Source organism: Diaporthe citri (genome assembly GCF_014595645.1).
Source record: "Diaporthe citri strain NFHF-8-4 chromosome Unknown scaffold_3, whole genome shotgun sequence".
Classification (NCBI taxonomy): domain Eukaryota; kingdom Fungi; phylum Ascomycota; class Sordariomycetes; order Diaporthales; family Diaporthaceae; genus Diaporthe; species Diaporthe citri.
The window spans coordinates 3,394,742-3,414,134 of record NW_025064848.1 but is presented as its reverse complement, the minus strand read 5'-3'; the positions used below and the strand labels follow the sequence as shown (position 1 = coordinate 3,414,134).

Sequence of the window (19,393 nt, the reverse complement as noted above, 5' to 3'; positions counted from 1 at the left end):
CCTTGATTCAATTCCTCATATCCTGAGGAGCCGCCTTTGTTTTCGAATCCGGCGCGACAATAGAGCGCTTGTGCTCACGTAGCATCCCAAAGAAACGCCCCAAGACTTCCGTAGGGCCCTCCACCGCGACAGCACGCCGTCAAAGCCAGCACGACAAGAAAGGGAGAAAGGACCCTTCTGGCACGAAAGCCAGGATTTTGGTTCTTGAACACGCCCACCTCGGGCGTTCACGTCCCCGTGTGCTTAAAGCAGGAACCCCGAGAGCCCAGGAGCCGAATACCCGCACAGCCAAAACACCCAAGCTGTTCATGGCTTGTGGCTGTTCCACCATCGTGACACTGACAAGCGGAATCCTCGAAGGCCCATCAATCCCGTGACACACATAAACGTGTTCCAGGGAGCTAGGAGCGATAAAATGTCGTATCAGTACCCCTCGCCGACCACGCCACCACCGCCATATGATACAGGCTATCCCATTCCTTCGCAGCCCGCTGGAATGGGCATGAGATCACCGGGAGAACCAGTGAAAACCGAGGGCGACCCGGCCACCTTGCACTTCGACGGCAAGCGAGAATCACCAGACCCGGGACTGGCAACAGCCGACCAAGCACAAGCGTCCGATCCAGCGAACATGGGCATCGGTGCCGACAAGAAGAGAGGAAAGCTGAATTACCACCGAGCAGGGACTGCATGTAGTAAGGAACCACCCCCCTTTCCCCCGCGGCGACAGACAATGTCGCGCATCCGGTCGTCAGTACTAATCATTTTCTGTAGCAAATTGCCGGAAGCGTAAGATCAGGTGCGTGCAGACGCGAGGCCCGAAGTGCGAGCAATGCCAGCGACTTCACAAAGAATGCGTCATCACGGCCGTGGACCAGCAGCAGAGCTCCATGGATGCCAGGAACAAGCCAATACCACGCCCAACCGCGGGTCACAGGCTTGCCTCAGCCGGTTCTTCCCCGAGCATGCATCACCATGTGGCCATGGCGATGCCCCCAATGCAGAATATGGGGCTGGCAGACCCACCAGATCTCAAGAGTAAGCATCCCTTTGCCCCGCGCTTAGATGCTGTTGCTTGGGGCCATTCGATTCGGAGGAGGCTTGGTGATAACAACAAGCTTGCAGTACCTCATGGCGGACCCATGAACCGCGCATATCCCGATTACGGCAGTCCGGGGATGACGGGCACGTGGCAGCCGTTCAGCCAGGCCCCGCCCGTAGTACCGACCTTTTCACCTTACCAGCGCGCCACCCCTCCTCCCGGGGCCTGGCCAGCTCCTCCAGTCGCGGGGGACGCGTCGACGAGAGACCAGATGCAGTGGAATTCATACCCTGCCCCAAACCAGTCATTCGCGGCCATGTCGCAGATGACGGCCGACGCTTACGGCCGAAAAACGCCCAACCCCATGTCTCCAACAGAGATGTATCCTACCGTGCCGAACATGGGATCGCCCCAGGTGGGGACAAGCCGCCTCGATGTCCCCTCCTGAGACGGCGTCCCAGGTGACCAGCTACGGCCCATGGCAGCAGACGTACCCCCCGCCCACGATGCCGAGACCAGGAGACGGCTTCGGGGGCTGGTATGGGGAGGGCGAAGGTGCAGGCTCCCAGCCGCCACCTGGCAATGCTTCGCACGACTGGAACTGGAACGTGCATGGGAAACCGGAGCAGGGCGAGACGCGGAGTTAGATCAAGGAAGATATTCGGAATCGTTCGCTGCGAAGGGGTCCGACGCGATTATCGCGCGAGCCCTGTCGAAACCAGCATCGCCAGGCGTTGATTACACGGCCGAGCTTTCTTTGAGGCAGTGAGATGGAGTACTGCGTCAAGCCCGCCAGACAGGAACCCAGACCTGCGGTCATCGAGAGAGAGGATTGAACGCATCTACTGCGCTGACCTCGCCCGCCGGCGGGTCCTGGAGTTCTCCGAGGCATTGCTGGCCGGGAAGCAGTAGTCAACACCAGTGGAAAGAAAAGAACGAAAGAGAAGATACTTCCATGCTACCTCTTAGGTATCGCCTAGGTGCTCATCCGGAGAAGACCTGAGTCAACAGCATCGGCATGTTTATACCAGGAGAGAAATTTCAAGCACGAACAGATATAAAGTGTTAGCGCAGGGAGAGAAGGGGATGGAGGGGTGAATTGCCAACATCTAGAGACACGACAACTAGAAGAGCCACAAACAGAGAGGCATCGCACCAACAGCGACCACCAACAATTTTTTTGATTTCCTTTAAAGAACGACGTCTAGAAAAGGGTAAATCTCGGCGGGATGCACAGGGCAACATGGGAACAGGGCAAGGACCAGGCCTGCGGGGATCGGCGCCAGGCGGGACGGTCCAAACTTTATTGTGTGGGGAGGACGGGGGGTTGTGGGAAAGTGGGCTCGGGAACTGGGGCAAGGGTACTTGGTTTCAGAATGGGGGAGATCGGGACGGGGATGGCATCGACAATGGCTCGGCGGGATAGTATAGTATGGGTAAATATAGTTACTTGGATGGTCGGCTCGCATCCTAATGTGAATTGCAGTTTGTTCTGGAGGACGACGGCCCTGCCTCGGGGAGCCTGCGGGATGCCCCAAGGGTCTTTATTTGGCCCTACCTTGCACTGACAATGCTCTACGGTCCCGTCTTTCCGAGGTGGCTGCCCGGCAGACCGCTCGCTTAGTTGACCGCCCAGAACATGAATTTGTGGAATTGACAAGCCGATGGAGAACTTGAAGTCATGGGCCCCAAGAAAAAGGCTTCCTGCTGTGCCAGGTTGCACAAGGCTGCCGCGTGGTACTCGCACAACATAAATGAGGTTCCCTGACCGCACAGCTCGATAGACCGCGGCCTATTTATCCAACCACGACATGCATTTGTGCTATTCCGGCCTCCTTCTGTTGCCAGACAGGAACGGCGCATGAGGCTGTCATCGAGCCGTTCCTGATACCCCTTCTGGACGCTGATGCGTTTCAGCTGCGTGAGCCCCGCAGTAGGGCGGCCAGCGCACACAACACACCCATTTGGACGGGCTGATGGTTGCCTCCTTTGGACCCTAGGCGCGCCCTGAGTGGTCCTCGCGGGCTTTGGGCGTTCGGATTGCATGTGCGGTGGTGATTCACATGATCTGCCGGACAAGGTGTATCTTCGCGCGGATGGCTAGTGGCGACCAATCGCAAGAAAACTCGAGACGGGGACCCAGAAAATTATCAATATGTACCCAGACCGACAATCACGAGGATAGCCTCAGTGTCAGCACTAAAAGCGTGATGTAGGCTCCCAAACTCAAAAATGTTAGGAGTGTAACTGGCGCGTTATCAGTAAAGTGTCCATCAGTAATGCGTTCCCAATCCTGCCAAAGAAGAAACACAGTCTGCGGGTGAGTACGTAAGATGTTGGCTGTGATCGGAAATAAATACCCAGATTCGGCTCACTGAAATTCACTTACCGCTATTGCCACTGGTGCGGAACTTCTTCCTAATCATCTGGACCCGCCTTCGGGGCCGGGGAGAAGCAACGCCGCCGTCTTGGCTGAGTGCGTGCTCCCCGACGTCGCCGTCATCGCTCTCGGAGTCGGACTCTTCCTGGTCAAAAAATTGCTTGTTGCCTTCATATCGTCTGAAGATCGCCACCACCAGGACCGCCACCCCGTATGCGGCGAACAGCGCTCCAATAGCGTAGAACTCGCTGGTGAAAATCTTGAGGATGATGAGCGCAAATGAGAACTGCGACAGGGCTGTCCTCATGTAGGCCCCTTCGAAGGTGCGCTGGGCAGCTCGGATTTCGGTAAGCCTGATACGGGAGGACGCATCGAGTAAGCACTTGACAGGTGTGCATTCTCACGCAGGAGTTCCGGAAGAGGGTGAGGGGTTTGCACCGGAAACGAAATCAACAACAGGCACGCACGAACCCCCTCCCAAGGCTGGGAGTCAGAAGAGGAGCAAGACAGGGTGGGCGGCCGCCCAATCACTCGATGGCAGGACGTGGGATAACATCGATGGAGAAGAATATGGGCTCGTGGGGGCCGACACCTTTGTGCATCAAGCAAGGTACGCCATAGCCCTGCATGATGCAGAAGTGGACGTGCTCGTTTCCAAGGTGCCAGGGGGCTTGCAGAGGGAAGTCACTTGCAAGCCCGCGAGCCATGGTGAGAAAGGCTAGAACATGCAAATGGCCGGACATGTGGTAGTCTGAAGCAGAAGAATGTTTCGAGAACTAGGCCATCAGACCAAGAGTTTAGAACAGTACTAACTCTGAGGATGTGAGAACAATCGATCTGTTGTAGTCACGGTCAGCTACCGGCCAAGGAAGAAGTTTCAATGAGAAATGGGTGACATGTGACACCCTCTGCCCATAGCCACCTGGGCAGTCTCGTGGTTGAGATGCTTGGGCCCACAGGTGAGGTCGCTGTATCCTTTCAAGAGGTCTAAACAGTCTCATGAATCTCCCTACCTCGCGCGATGTAATCTCAGATGGAGATGGTCCTCCGGGTTTGGCTGAAGTGCCTAGGCATGCGAGTTAGGCTCAGGTATTCAAAAGCCTCACGAGTATATTCCGTCACTCAGAATGGGCTGACCTCAAACATGACGATAGATCGGCGGGGCGAAGACGTGGGTTAGAAATATATTGGACAGGGCAAGTGCGAACTGCACACCTATTCTGTCTTCGGGCTACCCTGCGGGGAAGCAGGAGGACGATCGGCTGATTTCCTGGTTTGCAGCAACGACAAGACCCTCGAGACTGGGCGAGCGAGAGTAAATGACGATATGACTGCCGCACGAAAGGTGAAGATCCTGTAAATGACAGAGTCGGGATGTCTGAGAATGTCTATACAATTGCCAATTTGTTGATGGAGTGAGTAGACGCAATCGGCACTTGGAAGCTGGGGGCCCACATTTATGCCGGTGGCCAAGCAGCTTGGTGACTAAGCTCATCCCGGCTGCCAGGTCGCGGTGGCAGGCAACGTTCCGTTACCTCGCTCCGGATGGTTGACGACGAGTCCATCACATCCATCAAGCTACGCCAACAGTTCCAGCACCACAGACCTGACGACTTCGACGACTTCAAGACTCAATATTGGCACTTACACCAAGCTCCCCTCGTCCCCTCGAACCAGAGTCCAGCTTCGCCCGCCATGAAGCCCGTCGTCGGAGCCTTTCAAGCTTGGTCTTGGTTCGTCACAGCTCCCACCGCCCGGTGGAAACACGGCTGGCGCGACATGATCTAACCCGGGTGCAGTTTCGTCCTGTCGATATTCGCCATCATAATCCTGTCAATCCTGGGCCTTGTCTACAAGAACGGCCACGAGGAGTTCGTCGGGGGCATCGATGACCCCGAAGACGGATCGGCCGTAGCTTCCACCATCTTCGTTGCTGTCTTCGTATACATCGTCCGTCGAATCATTCCTCCCGCTTACAATGCCGTCTGGCTAACAGTTGTTGGATACAGGGCTTCCTGGTCTGCTGTGGCCTCCAAGGCCTTCTGCACATGCGAGAGAGTCGACGAGGCGCGATCGCGCTGTAGAGGGGCTTGCATAATTGAAGAGGCGATACGGCGTTCCGGTTCATTTCGAGCATTCACGTTGCACATACGACCAGGGAAGAGACTGGGAACACCATTCAACGAGGCCCGAGGCTGGATATCACAACCCTGCTCGCAATCCCCCAGATGCGAAGCATGCCAGGTCCGAAGACATCAAGGCTTCAAGTGTACACTATTACAACGGGATTCATCGACTGGAAACAGTCTATGGAAGCGGAAGGAGTCTCAAACCACATCTGGGTTTGGTAGCTGAGGTGTTACGAAGGGGGCTGTCCACCATCAGAACGCCATCTGCTTCTGAGTGGTTGGTTGATCGAGTCCCGGGCTATCTGGCATCACCTTTGCGTGGCAGCGGAAGGAGTGTCGAGGGATGGAACTGGATGGGCTAAAATATGCATTGTACCAAAAGCGTGTCTCACCAATCTTGGGGATATCTCATAAGTGAGCGCTATATACACCATGGATTACGCTTACGTAACTATGTGATTGTAGAGATTATATCCGGTCTTGTTCTTGGATCCTACGGCTCTAGCCACGACGGAACCCCGCTCATCATCTCCATTTCTCTGAAGTTGTGGGATATCACCATACCGACAAAATGTCTAAACCATCGATACTAATTGTTCCCGGCTCGTTTACTCCCGGCCACGTCTATGGGAACGTGATGGAGAGAGTGGCCGCGAGGGGCTACGACATCAGGGCACTGCAAATGCCGAGCGTTCGTCTCGAAACGGAGTCTCCCACAGCCAGGAAGCCGTCATCCATGTATGACGATGCGGCATTCGTCGCTAGCCAGGCCGCTGCTCTTGCGGACAACGGCAAAGATGTGATAATCATCTCGCACTCGTACGGGGGCGTGCCTGCTACGGAATGCGTCAAGGGGCTAGCGAAAGTCGCGAGGCAGAAGCTGGGGAAACAGGGAGGCGTTGTGAGGCTCGCTTATATGACTGCTCTAGTACCAGCGCTGGGGTCTTCAGCAAGTAATGTGCTGGATATGGGCGAGCGCCCCGAGGGGGATCGCCTCACTATGGACGTCGATGTTGGTCACTCCTTGCTTCGCCACCACATCCATCTCAGTCATTTTACATAAAGCAGCTAACTTCCAACCTACTAGGCTGTGGGTTGGTTGACAATTCCAGTTACAGCAGACACTCTACGCCTCTTGGTACCTGGTCTACCGCAGGGAGAGGGTGAGGCATGGGCTGGCAAGATGACAGCTCACTCCGCAGCCAGTTTCGGAGATGCATTGACTTATGCTGGCTATAAAGACGTGCCAGTGTCATACCTAGTCTGTGAGGAGGACCTGGTCATCCCGGCAGGAAGTCAGAGTCGTATGGTCGATCTGGTCGAACAAGAGACTGGCAGAAAAGTTGATGTCACAAAGATCCCTGCAGGCCATGCCCCGAATGCCACCGCGACGCAAGCGGTTGTTGACTGGATCATTCATGTAGCGGAGAAGGATGAGAATCTCAGTGTTTAGGGCCGGACATCAATATCCATCTGTCTGAAGCGTCCGTACGAAGGTATTCCCAACATGCATAATGTCGTTGGAGAGCATACTGCCTACTTGCAAATGAGAACGGATTTTCGCACAGAAGAAAACAGATGATATACAGATACCTCTTGAATAATATTTTCACAGCTAATCAGAGCATAACAGCCACACCCAATTCACATATTTAATTTATACAATTCAATTTAATTTGTACATAACATAAGTGTAAGAGTATATGAATTAGGTGTGTAAATCAGGTGTGTAAACATGGTATGTAAATTGTAGTGGGTATGTAAATTAGGCTTGGGTATGTGAACTGGGTGTAGGTGTGTGGGTGAATTGGGTGTGGGTGAATTGGGTGTGGGTGAATTGGGTGTGGGTGAATTGGGTGTGGGTGAATTGGGTGTGGGTGTTTTGGGTGTGAGTGCAGTGGGCGTGTGTATGCCATCCGTTCTCATTATGATGATTTCACGGCCGTGGAGAAGTGGTTTTCAATCAAGCACGGAGTTTGATTATTACTGGTCTCTCAGATATGTTCCGTGACCAAAATTTTCAAGTAGGCAATCTTCATCTCCATCTCGGCCTCCTCGGCCCAGAAATAAAAGAAGTAGCGAGTGAAACGAGTGGGGACGTAAAAGAAAAGGAACTTCCTAATAGCCATGACGGGAGATTCGGCAAGACAGTGAGTGGTCCAACCAAGGGAGCGTGCAAATATCGCCGTACCACCTCAATCCACAATCACCTCATCCTTCTTGGGCTCCTCCCAAGCGGATGAGCGCAAGGTGTTCATGAGCCTCGACAAAACGTCAACGCCCTGATCCTCCCCTCCGTCTTCTGCCTCCTCCTCATCCGGCAAGTCATCGGCCCTCAACCTCTGCACCCGCCGCGCCCTCCTGCCCTCGAAGCCTTTCCAGCCGTACCGCTGGCCCTGGTACGTCTCGCCGATGCGCTTGGCGACGTCGTTGGCCTCGTGCAGGCTCACGAGACGCCTCTTGCCCGGGTGCGCGGCGGCGAACTCGGCCGCCAGGTCGTAGATCTGCTGCACCCTCGGCGCCGCCTTGGTGGGCCCGCCGTCCTTCGCCAGCCGGGCGAAATCCTCCGGCTTCATGTTCACAAGAACCTGTGCGACGGATTTGTCCTCGTAGCGGTTGTATCCGTATCCCCAATGACGGTGCTGCGGAATGCAGGCGCGTACGAAGGCGTCGTGGGCGACCTGGGCTGGGGTCAGGCCCACCGCGTTCTCGCGGTGCAGCAGTTGAGGGTTGTAGTTCAGAATCTCTCTGATGATTGCCGGGTCCGCTTGCTCGCGGATGAGTGTGTGCAGAGGCGTGTCGCCGCCGGCATCGAGAGTGTTAAGCTCCTGGCCTTTGGAGTGCTCTAGCAGCAGATGGAGTACTTTGATGTAGCGATCCGGTTTCTCAGAGATCGATTTGGCGTACGTTGCAAGCCAGCGGTGAAGGGGAGTTCGCCCATCGCTGGCGTTGAGACCGCTGCGTTCAAGAACCAGATGGGCTAGGAGCTCGGGATCAAGAAGCTTCAGAAAGACGGCAAGCTTGTCGGGCTCTGGGTCATTTGCAAGAGCTGCGTGGAGGATACTGTCGTGGCTCGTGTTCTTGGTTGATTGATCGGCGCCGTTGGCAATTAGGGTCCTCGCAAGGTCAATCCTACCAAGCCAACTGGCCATGAAGAGAGCCGTCATACCGGTCGTGCCCTTAGCTTCGAGGGCCGACGGGTAAGCTTTGATGAGATATTCGACAAGAAGCTGGGCTGTACCATCGTTGGGGCCAAGAACTGCAGCGGAAATGACGAGGTCGTTCTCAGCACCCAGCCACCTCGTGACGGCCTTCTCGAAGCCTCCATGAGACTGGTTGAGGTGATTCAACCTCAAATCATCCTTTGCCACCTTCGACTTGCCGAATTCGAGGTAGTTCCTCAGCGGGGCATCGCTCAAGAACCATTCAACAGATTCTATACATCCCTTCTGGGCGGTACGAAGAAGGGGCGATTCAGTGCTGTCCTTGGGGCGTGAGATGACGTTGCGTCCTGCGGTAGCCCAGTCCTTTCTCTTCTTTCCATAGACCGTCAGGCCCTGATAGTACCTAGGTTTCTCCTTCAGCTCGACGCCAGTCTTCTTCACGAGCGCTTCGAGGGGAAGTCCAGCACCAGCCCACTTTATCATGTCCGCGAGAATCCCGATCCGTCCCTTCTCAACGGCACTCCAGAATGCCGACTGGGGAAGTGCAACGAAGTGGTTGCTCTCATCGTCCTTGTCCTCATCTCGATCTGAAAAGTAGACTGTCAGATCATAGTAGTACTTTAGGCCTTTGCGATCATCGTTGCTGATGACATGTTCCAGAAGAGTACGGCCTCCGGTGAACCTGTGTTTACTACCATCTGATTGAAGAGTTGGAAAAGTCCAATCCAGCATTCTCAGCGGCTTAACACGGCTCTTGACTTGCATTGAAACCTGCCCAACGTTTTCGATGGTGAATTGGTCGTCAACAATTTGGCCGTAGATGCGCGGCTCATCGTCGTCGTTCGTCGAGTCGTCTTCGTCTTCCTCATCTTCTTCCTCGCTGGTCTGCATGCGATATCGGGTCACGGGCTTCTCCTCAGGTACATACTGGGCCTGGGCAATCTCCAGGATGGCCTTAGCAACATCGAGGTGTCCGCGCATGTAGGCCAGCGAAAATGGACTGTTCGATCGGTCGTTCACGGCAATTTGCAAAGGCGGCTCGTTATTCTCAGGGTCCCAAGAGACCAGTGTCAGAGCCTTGATTTTGTCGAGGTCACCAGACCATGCGGCTTCGAAGAGTTCGATGTATTTCTCCCTCCTCTTCTCTGTGACATCAGACACTCCGAAGAATTGGAAGTCGTATGAGAACTCGAGAATCTCTTTTGGTGGCTGCCACCGGCTGTGCAGAGGTCGACGTGACTGACTGCGATCAGGATGAAGCTTGACGAAGGTTTTGCCACCAGATGCGACGAGAGTGTTTCTGATCTCTTCGAGCTTGGCGATAGCCGCGTCTATCGCCGCCTGTTTCTCCTGAACACCCTCCAATCCCGAAATGCGTGCCTTTTCTTTTTCGTGATCCTTCAGCGTTCTCTCGTTGCGCTTGTGGGCAAAGGAGACAGCCGTATACACAGCAGCGTATTGCCATGTGCCTTGCTTGTACTTTTTCAGAACTTCTTCCATTCCAAACTTGAGTTCAGGGGTTTTCGCCATCGGGGGCTCGTACTTGCGCAGGCGCTGGAGCTGGTCTTCTACGAGATCGAGTACGGTCTGCCCGGTGCTATAACCAAATGCTGTGCTATGCACGATCTGATAAGACTGCTTCGTCATCGCGTTGACATCGGCGCCGCGCTTCAGTAGCTCTAGCACGATAGATGGGTTCGAAGATTGGATGGCGGTGATGATCGGTTGCTCAGTGTCTCTCTCGAAGGCTTTCGTATTTTGTTCAAGCGACCCACGCAGTTGGTTTTCCATCCTGGCAGCTTGTTTGGCTGACTTCAACCAAGTCTCGAAGTCGATCTGTGGCACTGCACCTGCGTCGAGAAGCTGGATGATAAGCTTGACGTCCCCTCCCCTGATTGCATGCTGAAGAGTCGAGTCCATCTGTTGCCAGCCGCTGAAGGCTATATGATTGATGGAATTCTTGACACCGATCTTGTCGAAAGCCAGGAGCACCTCGACGAGTCCAGTAGCGTTCTCTTCTACAATACGTTGGAATGCCGTGGACCCATTCAAGTCGGCTTGAGCAGAGCTGGCACCGAGGCTCAGAATAGTTTTCGCCATTGACTTGGCCTTCTCGATTGGAAGCTTGATGGATAAGACCAAAGTCAGGATTGCGGCTGTCGGCTGCTTCTCCTCGTTGAGGAACTTGACAGGAAGCAGGATGTCTGCGCCGTACTCCTGGCAGAGAAGTTTGACTACTTCTTCGTTGCCACAAATGATTGCAAAGTGCATGGCGGAACACGGCGAATCCCAAGCCACGACATTGATATCGTAGAAGTCTGGGTCATCTTCCTTGTCCTCCGGCACCGCTCCGGCGGGTGCAGAACTTTCGGCATCCTTCTTGACCTTGACGAAAGACCCAGTTGCCATGCTCTGTTGCTCGTCGTCGCTGTCGGAATCAGCGTCACTAACAACTTCAACGTCCGAATCACTTGCATCTTCAGACTCGTCTTCTTGAGAATGCAACTGTGAAGGGGATGCCGTCTTGTCTTTCTGGATCTGGGCCTGCTTGTCCTCTTCTTCCGCTTCATTGGCAGTACTCTTCTCCACGAGGATCTTGACAATCTCGACGTCGCCTCGCTCTGCGGCCAAATGAAGCGCAGTTCTGCCATCGGCTAGCCGTGCAACAAGTCGGGAACCGTGGTCGACAAGGCACTTCACGACTTCCGCGGTAGAGCTCGTCACTGCGAGGTGGAGGGGCGTCCTGCCTGTGTGGTCGCGAGTGTTTGGATCAGCGCCATCTTGAGACAGCCAATCCTGAACATGCTCAATCTCGCCATCAACAATATCCTGGCACAGGCGAGCAGTGTTGCCAATGTAGGCCATCTCAGTCCAGTCATCTTCAGTAAGAGGGTTGAAAGATCCAATTTGCTAGATCCAGTCAGAGATGGTCAAGTCGTAGTCTTGAACATGAAATTCATACCTGTCTTCCTGGGTCATCTTGAAGGAAGGAAATTTTTCCGGAAACGTAGATCTTGCTCTCTTCTTCGTGGACTACTTTCTCCTCATCTGTCTCCGGCTTGGGACAGAATCCGCAACAGTCGTTCATAACGTCTTCGAAGCGACCGAAAAAAGCAGGATGGCGATGAAGGTAGACCTCACGATCCTTGGGTTGGTTCCATTCTGCATTGAGTAACAGGTCCCTTGTGTAACAGAGCTTCTCGATCTTCTTCGCGTGGAACTTGACGCCATAGGGAACCGTGAATGTGTGGTAGTTAGACACCTCGTCCTCGTTCACCCACTACGGAATTAGAGCGTCAGTTGGCTATTGATACAACACACGACATTACTATTGTACATACCTCGGCAACCTCATCTTCGTGGTACTCTTTGATGTTTCCGGCAAGACTTCGAAAGTAGCGACGGTTCAGAGGCGGTCTCCCACGTTCCTCGCGGCGTTTGGCGAGGTATGAATCCCTAGAGGACGCAGTTGGCAACCTTTCCAGGACGAGTAGCCTCGCCAAGCCCAAAGTGCGCTGGAAACTCCTCTCAAAGATGGTAGGATCGATGCGTGAACGATCAAGTTCGGGCCAGTAGACCTCGAACCCTCGGTGTGAGTATTTGGACAACCTGTTCTCGTACGAGGGGCTCCGGCGAGAGAGATCAATGTGGTTGATTTGAGTGATGTACGACTGCAAGGCTCTCGGGGTGCAGTAAACTTGCTTGCCATCATAGGCAGCCCCAGAGCAGTCAATATCGAAGCCCGTGAGGATCTCCGAGACATTCTTGTAGATGCGCAAGACGATCTAACCCAGATTAGCTCATGCTTGTCGCTCCAAACTCGAACAACGAACCTGAATGTGACGGGTGGGATACTGGCTGCCTATTTTCATTGTTAGAAATACCTCCTAAATGTCATAAAAATAATCGGGGAAGCCATACAAATCGTAATAGCATTCTTGGTCCGAACAGTCGTCGTCTCCGTCAAGATGGAGTCACGAATTCTCCCCTCAATCTGCTTGATCTTCTCGATTGCCTGCTCTTCGGTCAAGCCGTAGATGAAAAGGTCGACGTCACTGGCAGGACAGAACTTCTCATGATAGAACTCCCGTAGAGCTCTCTTGGAATCGCGGTAGCGTTCAGGAACAGGGAGAAGGGTATTGACGACAGACGAACCGGAAGCAACGACGTTGCTCCAATCAAGATCAACGAGCGATGACTCCGAGAAGACATTGAAGTTGTGCTGAAACTCCTTCAGGGACGGGACAACAGCAGACGAACCGTTGGGACGCCTCTGCTCGTCGGGAAGCGTCATGACATATCGATCCTTCTCAGCTTGGGCCTCCACATCGAGGTCCCTGGCACGGATTCTGATATCGGCCTTCTCGCCGTCATTGAAAAGGGGGAAGACATTGAGATGGTCATCTTTGAGAATCTCGTTATCGGGCTCTTGGGCATAGAATTGGCGCAACTGAGCCTCGAACTGTCTGTATGGCTCGAGGAGGCCGACCATGGAGCGATCTGGATTCTCGGCGATGTACCGTGCCAGCTCGACATGGGGCACGGGGACCTTGGGAAGTTGGAGGGGAGACATGATGGGCAGTGGTCGCAAAAGGAAAGAAATGAACGAATCGCAAGGAAAAGGGAGAGCAGGTGTAAGAGACGTCAATGATGGAGTGGCTGCAACTGCGCAGGAAGAGTACGAAGTTGGTGCTGAGGGGAGATGTCTGTCGAGGAGTTTGCTTCTCCCCCAGAGATCTGGGACGGCGACGTCGAGTCTTATACACGACCACTTGACGCTTTGTCGAATGTCACATCCAGGCAGTTATCTGGAAGTGGCTCACTCCTACCTAGTAGCACGTCCTTTGACGTGGGCTGAAGCGCGCCTTGGAGCGACGCTAAGGCTTTGTTGCCTGGGACGGCCTACACGAGATCCCGTGACTGTCAAGCATCTTCCAGGAGATGGCGAAAGTGTGTCACAGTTGCCTGGCCGAGATTGGGACCGAATTCTGGAGGATGCGATCGTATCCAGTTTACGAATCAATGCTGGCACCTGTGTGGTGGAGGATGCAGCTGCTGCCTTCAGCTCGTGCTGCCAGGATCTAAGCAGCATGGCCCAAGCTTGCACTGCAGGGTGTAGACTAGCAACCCACGCTGACCGCAGTTACACAGAGACAGCAGTATCAATCATTTTGTATCAAGAGGCAGGAATTCTAGTATTTTGCTCTCGTGTGATGCCTGAATTCGGTCATTAACGAGAAAGATCTTCAAGAAATAGGGTGATAGCCAGCCGTCGAGAAGCCCACCAACGGCTAGATTTCCTGGGACTTTTGACACCAAATTAAACCATGGGATAACCTACTATGGGATAACCTACTATGGGATAACCTACTATGGGAAAACCTATTATGGGATACCCTACCGTGGGATAACCTCCTTTAGGATAACCCCCTATGGGATAGTCTCCTGCTCCTATGGGATAACTTCCTCTAGGATACCTTCCAGTGGGATAACCTACTGTGCGATAATCCACCAAAACACTCCACATGTCAAAGGATATAAAATAATACAATACCAGCTGAAGCATAAATGGTATTCACAAGTAGGAAGTATGTCAGACCAAGTAGAAATACGGGTGTCAGCTTTCTACGGAGGGAGTGAACTAATGACCAAGCAAACAGAGACCATGGATCGCACGCAGTCCGACGAGGCTGGCTGGCTCGCATGGCTGGCATAATGTCACTGTGTGGAACGGGAAGTTGAGAGAATCTTTTGTTTTTTTTTCTGTATGTGGTATCAATTTCATAGCCGTTCCAACCAACCCTTAACCCCGTCAACAGCAAAATCACAGGGGTATAAAACAACCAACTTCAAACCAATGAATGACGAAATAAAGCCACACCACACCGCACTTTTCCGACCAGTCCCCCCGAGCGACAGTCTTTGGTTTCCTCCTCTGTCGCTCGATTGAGCCCGCCATACCGCGGTGGCCAGCTGGTGGTGGCACAAGCTGCCTCTAGACGAGACTGTGGAGGTGGAGCAACCGGCGACGGCCCTATCTTCAATATTTGTGGACTGATCTCTTGGGTATGTGTCCTTTTTCCCACGCGGCACTCATCAGCCAGTCCCTGAACGCCGTGCTTAAAAGCCAATAATAGGAATGAATCTGCGTAAGAAGATGAAAACGGTGGCCTCGTGCCACACCCTGATAGACTCTCCGTTGGACGGTGTTGCCATTCCCTTGGAACCGATACTTTTGACCAGTTCTAGTGTCGCCAGCGGGGCTTATTGTCCTTGTCCTTATCCTTATCATTCGAGGTAGTACTATTCCCCCTCCTGAGCCCGAGCCTCGACCCGAATGTGGACGGCATGGGGCTTTCCCGACCAGGCGCACTCTCTTCCTTCCTGAACCTAGGCTGTGGCAGCAGACTGGTCCGCCGATTTGTAGTGGCGAGAGAGCTTGCCGGGCGTTGGTACAGCCCGGGAACATTGGTTGGCGGCGGCTGTAATGTTGCGCGACGAGTCGACGGGCCCTCGGGTCGGAACTTGGAGGTCGTCTGCTGGGAGTATGGACCGGGTGCAGCCAGGCGGTCTCTAAAAGACATCTTGCTGGCAGGCTTGGATGGTGTGAGGTCTTGACTCGGAGATGAGGGCTCAGCTCGTAAGGGGCTGCGCATGGTAGGGAGCTTGGACCCAATAGGAGCAGCTAAGGATGAGTGCGAGCGCACGGGGTTAGGTGTTGTCTTTGCATATGGGCTTGGGGTGGTGAGAGTGAGAGGCTTGAAGTTGTGACCAGTATCGACATTGCTGGCGTTGGCGTAGGCATTCCACTTCGGTCGTTGGGCCATCGTTGTGGCTGGCCTCGGTATGCTGGCCGCATGCCGGTTTGTAGTAGGGGTGGCTGCCCCTTCACGTTTCGGTGTCGAGAGACCGCTGACGGTTGACAGCCTCGAGACTGGCTTCCGAGGAATGCTGGGCGTGTTTGTTGCCGATACAGAGCGTCGTCCGGGCTGCAAGAGGTGCCCACTCACACTGCTCGACGACCGACGTGTACGAGTAGCACTGGACTTTCCTGGTGTCCTCGTATCTATTCCCAGCCCAGACATGATAACTGAAGAAGGTGGAGAGCTTTGGGGAGTCTCGATTCCACTTCCGACGGTAGATGCTACGTCGTTCGACAGCATGCTTGATATGGAGTCGCGCAGGTGGTTTCCCCTCTTGTCGGCGTGTAGATCGTCCAGCGTGAGGTCCATCTCCTTCATCTGGTTCTTCAGATCTGCCCACTTCGCCTGCATCTCGCCGTGCAGCCTCAAGATCTCGCCATTGACCGTAAGCCGGTCTTTCACCCCCCTGTCAATAATGAACAAGACGCGGTCGATTGCTGGTCCGTAGTGCGTTTTCTTGGCGTCAAAGCTCTCAATCTTCTTTAGCAGGGCGGGCTGATTCGTCAAGTGCATACGTGCGTCGACTGCCTCTCTGAGCCTGGCCACACTGCGCTCCACGGATTCCATCATCTTCTGGGCCTGCCGGGCTGCACCACGGAATACGAGTACCCATCTGTCTTCTCCAAGCTCCTTGCGCAGTCCCTCAGCATCCTTCTCCAGTTTCCTGTAGCTGGCGTCGAGATCTTCCCGTCGCATTTCCAGCTCATCGCATGCGCTCGGAAAGGACTTCTCGGCTCGGGCCTCGAAGACAGACAAACGCATTGGCAGGAAGTCTAGCGATGCCCTTAGCGGCTGCATCCTGGCAAACAGCGCGAGAAGACCGGAGTCGTCCTGGGAAATTGTGGGTCCACCAGGGGACGTAGGGCTTGCGGGCGAGCCTGTCGAACTGAAGCGTTTGTTAGCAGCAGCCTTTGCCCGGGTTGCTGCCGGTGGAGTCTCTTCAGCGATTGTTGCCAAGTCACCAATGTCCACCGCGTCACCACTTGAAATCGCCATGGCTGACTTGTGTCGGCGTTCCTCCATTTCGAAGACCAGGCGACTCAGCTCGTCCAGCTCGGTCTGGATCTCACCGAGTACCACATTCCAGAGCTCTTCCCACTCCATGGCGATCTCGACCTGGCCGCGAACGCTACGGAGCGTCGTACGTATGTTGGTCCATTCCTCTGTGATGGCCTCCATCTGCGTGACCGCTCTAGTAAGATCATCCGTAGAAACGTGTGCGATGTCCATGCGACCTTGTAGCTCCTCGATAGCGGTCACGTAGACATTTATCAGCTTCTCGAACCGTGTTGTTGCATCCTCCACCTCCTCCAAGCCCTCGCGGCCGCCGGCTGCGGACCACTCGACGTCATCATCGCTATCGAGCCCCGCAATGACTTCGGAGGCCTTATAGATCCAACTTCGTATTTGTTCGGCGGCACCTATCAGCGCTTTCACAGCCGCCTGTGCCGTAGGAATCGCTGCTACCTTACCAGCAAGCGACTCGGCGTCCGGCAGCTGCAGCGAGGTCAACTGCGCAAGCTGGTGCGCGAACGAAGCGCGCGAAATAGTGTAGATGGAGCCAGGGCGCTGCAGCCCCAGCGGATTGAAGTAGTCATCAGGGTTAAACGGTTGTGAGGAGGTGGGAGGCGTATCCTTTTCTGGCACGGGTGGCGGGCTGTCTTCGGGTGACGGGAGCGGTCTTGTATCGCGGTCAAGATGTTCCCTTCTCGTGTCCAAAGTAACCTTGGTGCCGTTGCCGTTGGTGTGATCGGGTAGACGGAACTTGTTTGTATCCATGGCTGGAGGTTCGGCAGCCTCGAGTTCCGTGAGCAGCTCCGAGTCGTCGTCCTCGTCCGGGCTGTCGAGGATCTTGATCAGTGGGACGTTGGCGTCCCCGGGAACGATGTCCTCGGGGGTGACAGCGTCCTTGTTGGATTTTGCCGACCTCAGGCTCGCCTTGGAAGGGATGCGGACGACGCCCTTCCAGGGGCGACCCCTGCGTTCTATGGCGAGTTGCCTGGAGCGTTCTTTGTGATACTCGTCGAGTTGTCGGAGCTGCTCCTCAGGCAGGCGGCCAATGTCGCGTTCCTTGAAGCCAGATGACTGCGAGGTTTTCCTTGGGGTTCCGAGGCCGAGGGCTTTTAATCGCGCAGCGAGACCGGGAGCTGGTTTGCGTGGCTGGTGAATTGGGATGTGGTTGTTGGATGATGAGGTGACGTCGACGGTGGACTGTGGGCGGGACGCGGTGTGGTTATTTGTGGACTGGGGTGGTGTTTGGTTAGAGATTTTGGGGCTGTTGTTGACGTTGTTGGGCTCAGGCTTAGGCTCAGGCTTGGGCGCAGGCGCAGTCGCAGGCGCAGGGTCCGCAGCGGGAGCGGAAACGGTGGAGGGCGAAACGAAGTCGTTAACGCCGCCGTCAATCAGGGGCCCCAACCAGGAGAGATCGCTAGACACGTCGGCGAGCTTCGGTCCGTTCTCATTGGCCGCGGCGCGCTCGCGGTGCCGGCCAGTCAGCTGTGGTGATTGAGGCGCGTCTGGGCCGTCAGGGCCGTTCCGGTGCAGTTCGTCTTGTTGCACCGGCTTATCAGCGGAGGCAGAGGTCGGCGAGGAAAACGACGTCGCTGGGGGAGCATCCACGACGGGTTGCTGCTCACTGAGCTGGACGGGGCCGGTGAGTAAACTAGGCATTTTAACTGCCTTCTATCCTTGGACGCGGGCGAATATGGGCACGGCTCCCTCTCGGTGACTCTGGCTTGGGCGTTGGAGACAGCGCAAGCCTGTCCCAGCCTCCCGTTCCACACCAGGGCAGCGCGCAAGGATTTCGAAACCTTAGGTTAGGGTGTGATGGGCACGGCAGCGTCTGGCTGCAGCCAAGTGGGCGTGCGGGCTGCGATATGATAGCTGCAAATGCGCCAGATACTCCTACATGCCCGATGCAGTCCAGCTGGCCACCAGTGAGTGACTTGTCGTTTAATGGGTGCTTTTGTTGTTGGCCGTCGTCTCCCGTCTCACAATTGTGTCCTGTCCTGTCCTGTACTGCCAGAGCGAGGATGGGCCTGTCGTGTAATGGTTGCCAAGAGACTACTTTGCGTAAGCGTGCTCGATCGCAAGTATCGATGCCGATGCCCACTGGATGGGATGTTCGCTGCGCGGGAGGGATGGGGTTCTGTGGGGGGTTTTGCGGGATCCTTGGAGCAAGCTGGAGTGGTTGCTGCTGCGATTGGGGGACGCAGGTTGACTGATGGACGGCAGTGGTCGTGCGCCTGCAGTAGTGTGCAGCTGTGCGCTCCCGAGATGCTAATGCGGATGCGTCGAAGTCAACACCAGGCCAGGTCAGTGTTCGTCGAGACTTGACGGTATCTTTATCGTTGTGCTACTGTTGTTGATTGTCGTTGCGTGTTGGGGTCCACAGGGGGCTCGATCGGGCGGCAGGTCGGTGGTTCAAATTCCTTCTCGCTCTCCTGCTGCTGGTTCCTCGTGCTTGGGATTGGAACTCGCTGTGCTGAGCAGGAGAGGAAAGTGGAGGAAGGGAGTGCCGCGGTACCCAAGAAGGGGGAGAGAGGAGAGGCCTCGCCAAAAGTTTAATGAGGACAAGCAGGTCCTGTGCCGTGGTGTGGTACGGATACAGCGTGTCGAGCCCCGGTGCAGGACAACGTGCAGGCCTCGACGAGGTAGGTAGGTGGTGGTCGCCTGGGGATGCAAATTGGCAACTGCGACTGCTGGCCAGAACAGGGTGCAGGCGAGATGATGGGCGATACCCTCCCCTACAGGAA

At 54.9% G+C, this 19,393-nt stretch overlaps 6 protein-coding genes across 6 annotated transcripts; 3 read left to right on the top strand and 3 right to left on the bottom strand.

Annotated features, from left to right (window-relative positions):
* Nucleotides 1-415: 415 nt before the first annotated feature.
* Nucleotides 416-1,689, top strand: INS49_008507 (uncharacterized protein; the record flags this gene model as incomplete). Its single annotated transcript, XM_043169248.1, has 3 exons — nt 416-695; nt 775-1,457; nt 1,504-1,689. 3 exons carry the CDS (start codon nt 416-418, stop codon nt 1,687-1,689), a joined length of 1,149 nt encoding a protein of 382 aa, XP_043026928.1.
* A 1,552-nt stretch (nt 1,690-3,241) lies between these two features.
* Nucleotides 3,242-3,729, bottom strand: INS49_008506 (uncharacterized protein; the record flags this gene model as incomplete). The annotated part of the gene is made up of 2 exons (XM_043169247.1): nt 3,242-3,267; nt 3,432-3,729. 2 exons carry the CDS (start codon nt 3,727-3,729, stop codon nt 3,242-3,244), a joined length of 324 nt encoding a protein of 107 aa, XP_043026927.1.
* Nucleotides 3,730-4,967: 1,238 nt separating this feature from the next.
* INS49_008505 (uncharacterized protein) lies at nt 4,968-5,506 on the top strand (the record flags this gene model as incomplete). The annotated part of the gene is made up of 3 exons (XM_043169246.1): nt 4,968-5,155; nt 5,222-5,372; nt 5,432-5,506. 3 exons carry the CDS (start codon nt 4,968-4,970, stop codon nt 5,504-5,506), a joined length of 414 nt encoding a protein of 137 aa, XP_043026926.1.
* A 616-nt stretch (nt 5,507-6,122) lies between these two features.
* On the top strand, nt 6,123-7,004 carry INS49_008504 (uncharacterized protein; the record flags this gene model as incomplete). The annotated part of the gene is made up of 2 exons (XM_043169245.1): nt 6,123-6,563; nt 6,639-7,004. The coding sequence occupies 2 exons, from the start codon at nt 6,123-6,125 to the stop codon at nt 7,002-7,004; spliced, it is 807 nt and encodes a 268-aa protein (XP_043026925.1).
* A 742-nt stretch (nt 7,005-7,746) lies between these two features.
* On the bottom strand, nt 7,747-13,288 carry INS49_008503 (uncharacterized protein; the record flags this gene model as incomplete). The annotated part of the gene is made up of 5 exons (XM_043169244.1): nt 7,747-11,625; nt 11,678-11,995; nt 12,057-12,500; nt 12,549-12,577; nt 12,637-13,288. The coding sequence occupies 5 exons, from the start codon at nt 13,286-13,288 to the stop codon at nt 7,747-7,749; spliced, it is 5,322 nt and encodes a 1,773-aa protein (XP_043026924.1).
* A 1,672-nt stretch (nt 13,289-14,960) lies between these two features.
* Nucleotides 14,961-18,308, bottom strand: INS49_008502 (uncharacterized protein; the record flags this gene model as incomplete). Its single annotated transcript, XM_043169243.1, has 1 exon — nt 14,961-18,308. One exon carries the CDS (start codon nt 18,306-18,308, stop codon nt 14,961-14,963), a length of 3,348 nt encoding a protein of 1,115 aa, XP_043026923.1.
* Nucleotides 18,309-19,393: the final 1,085 nt, after the last annotated feature.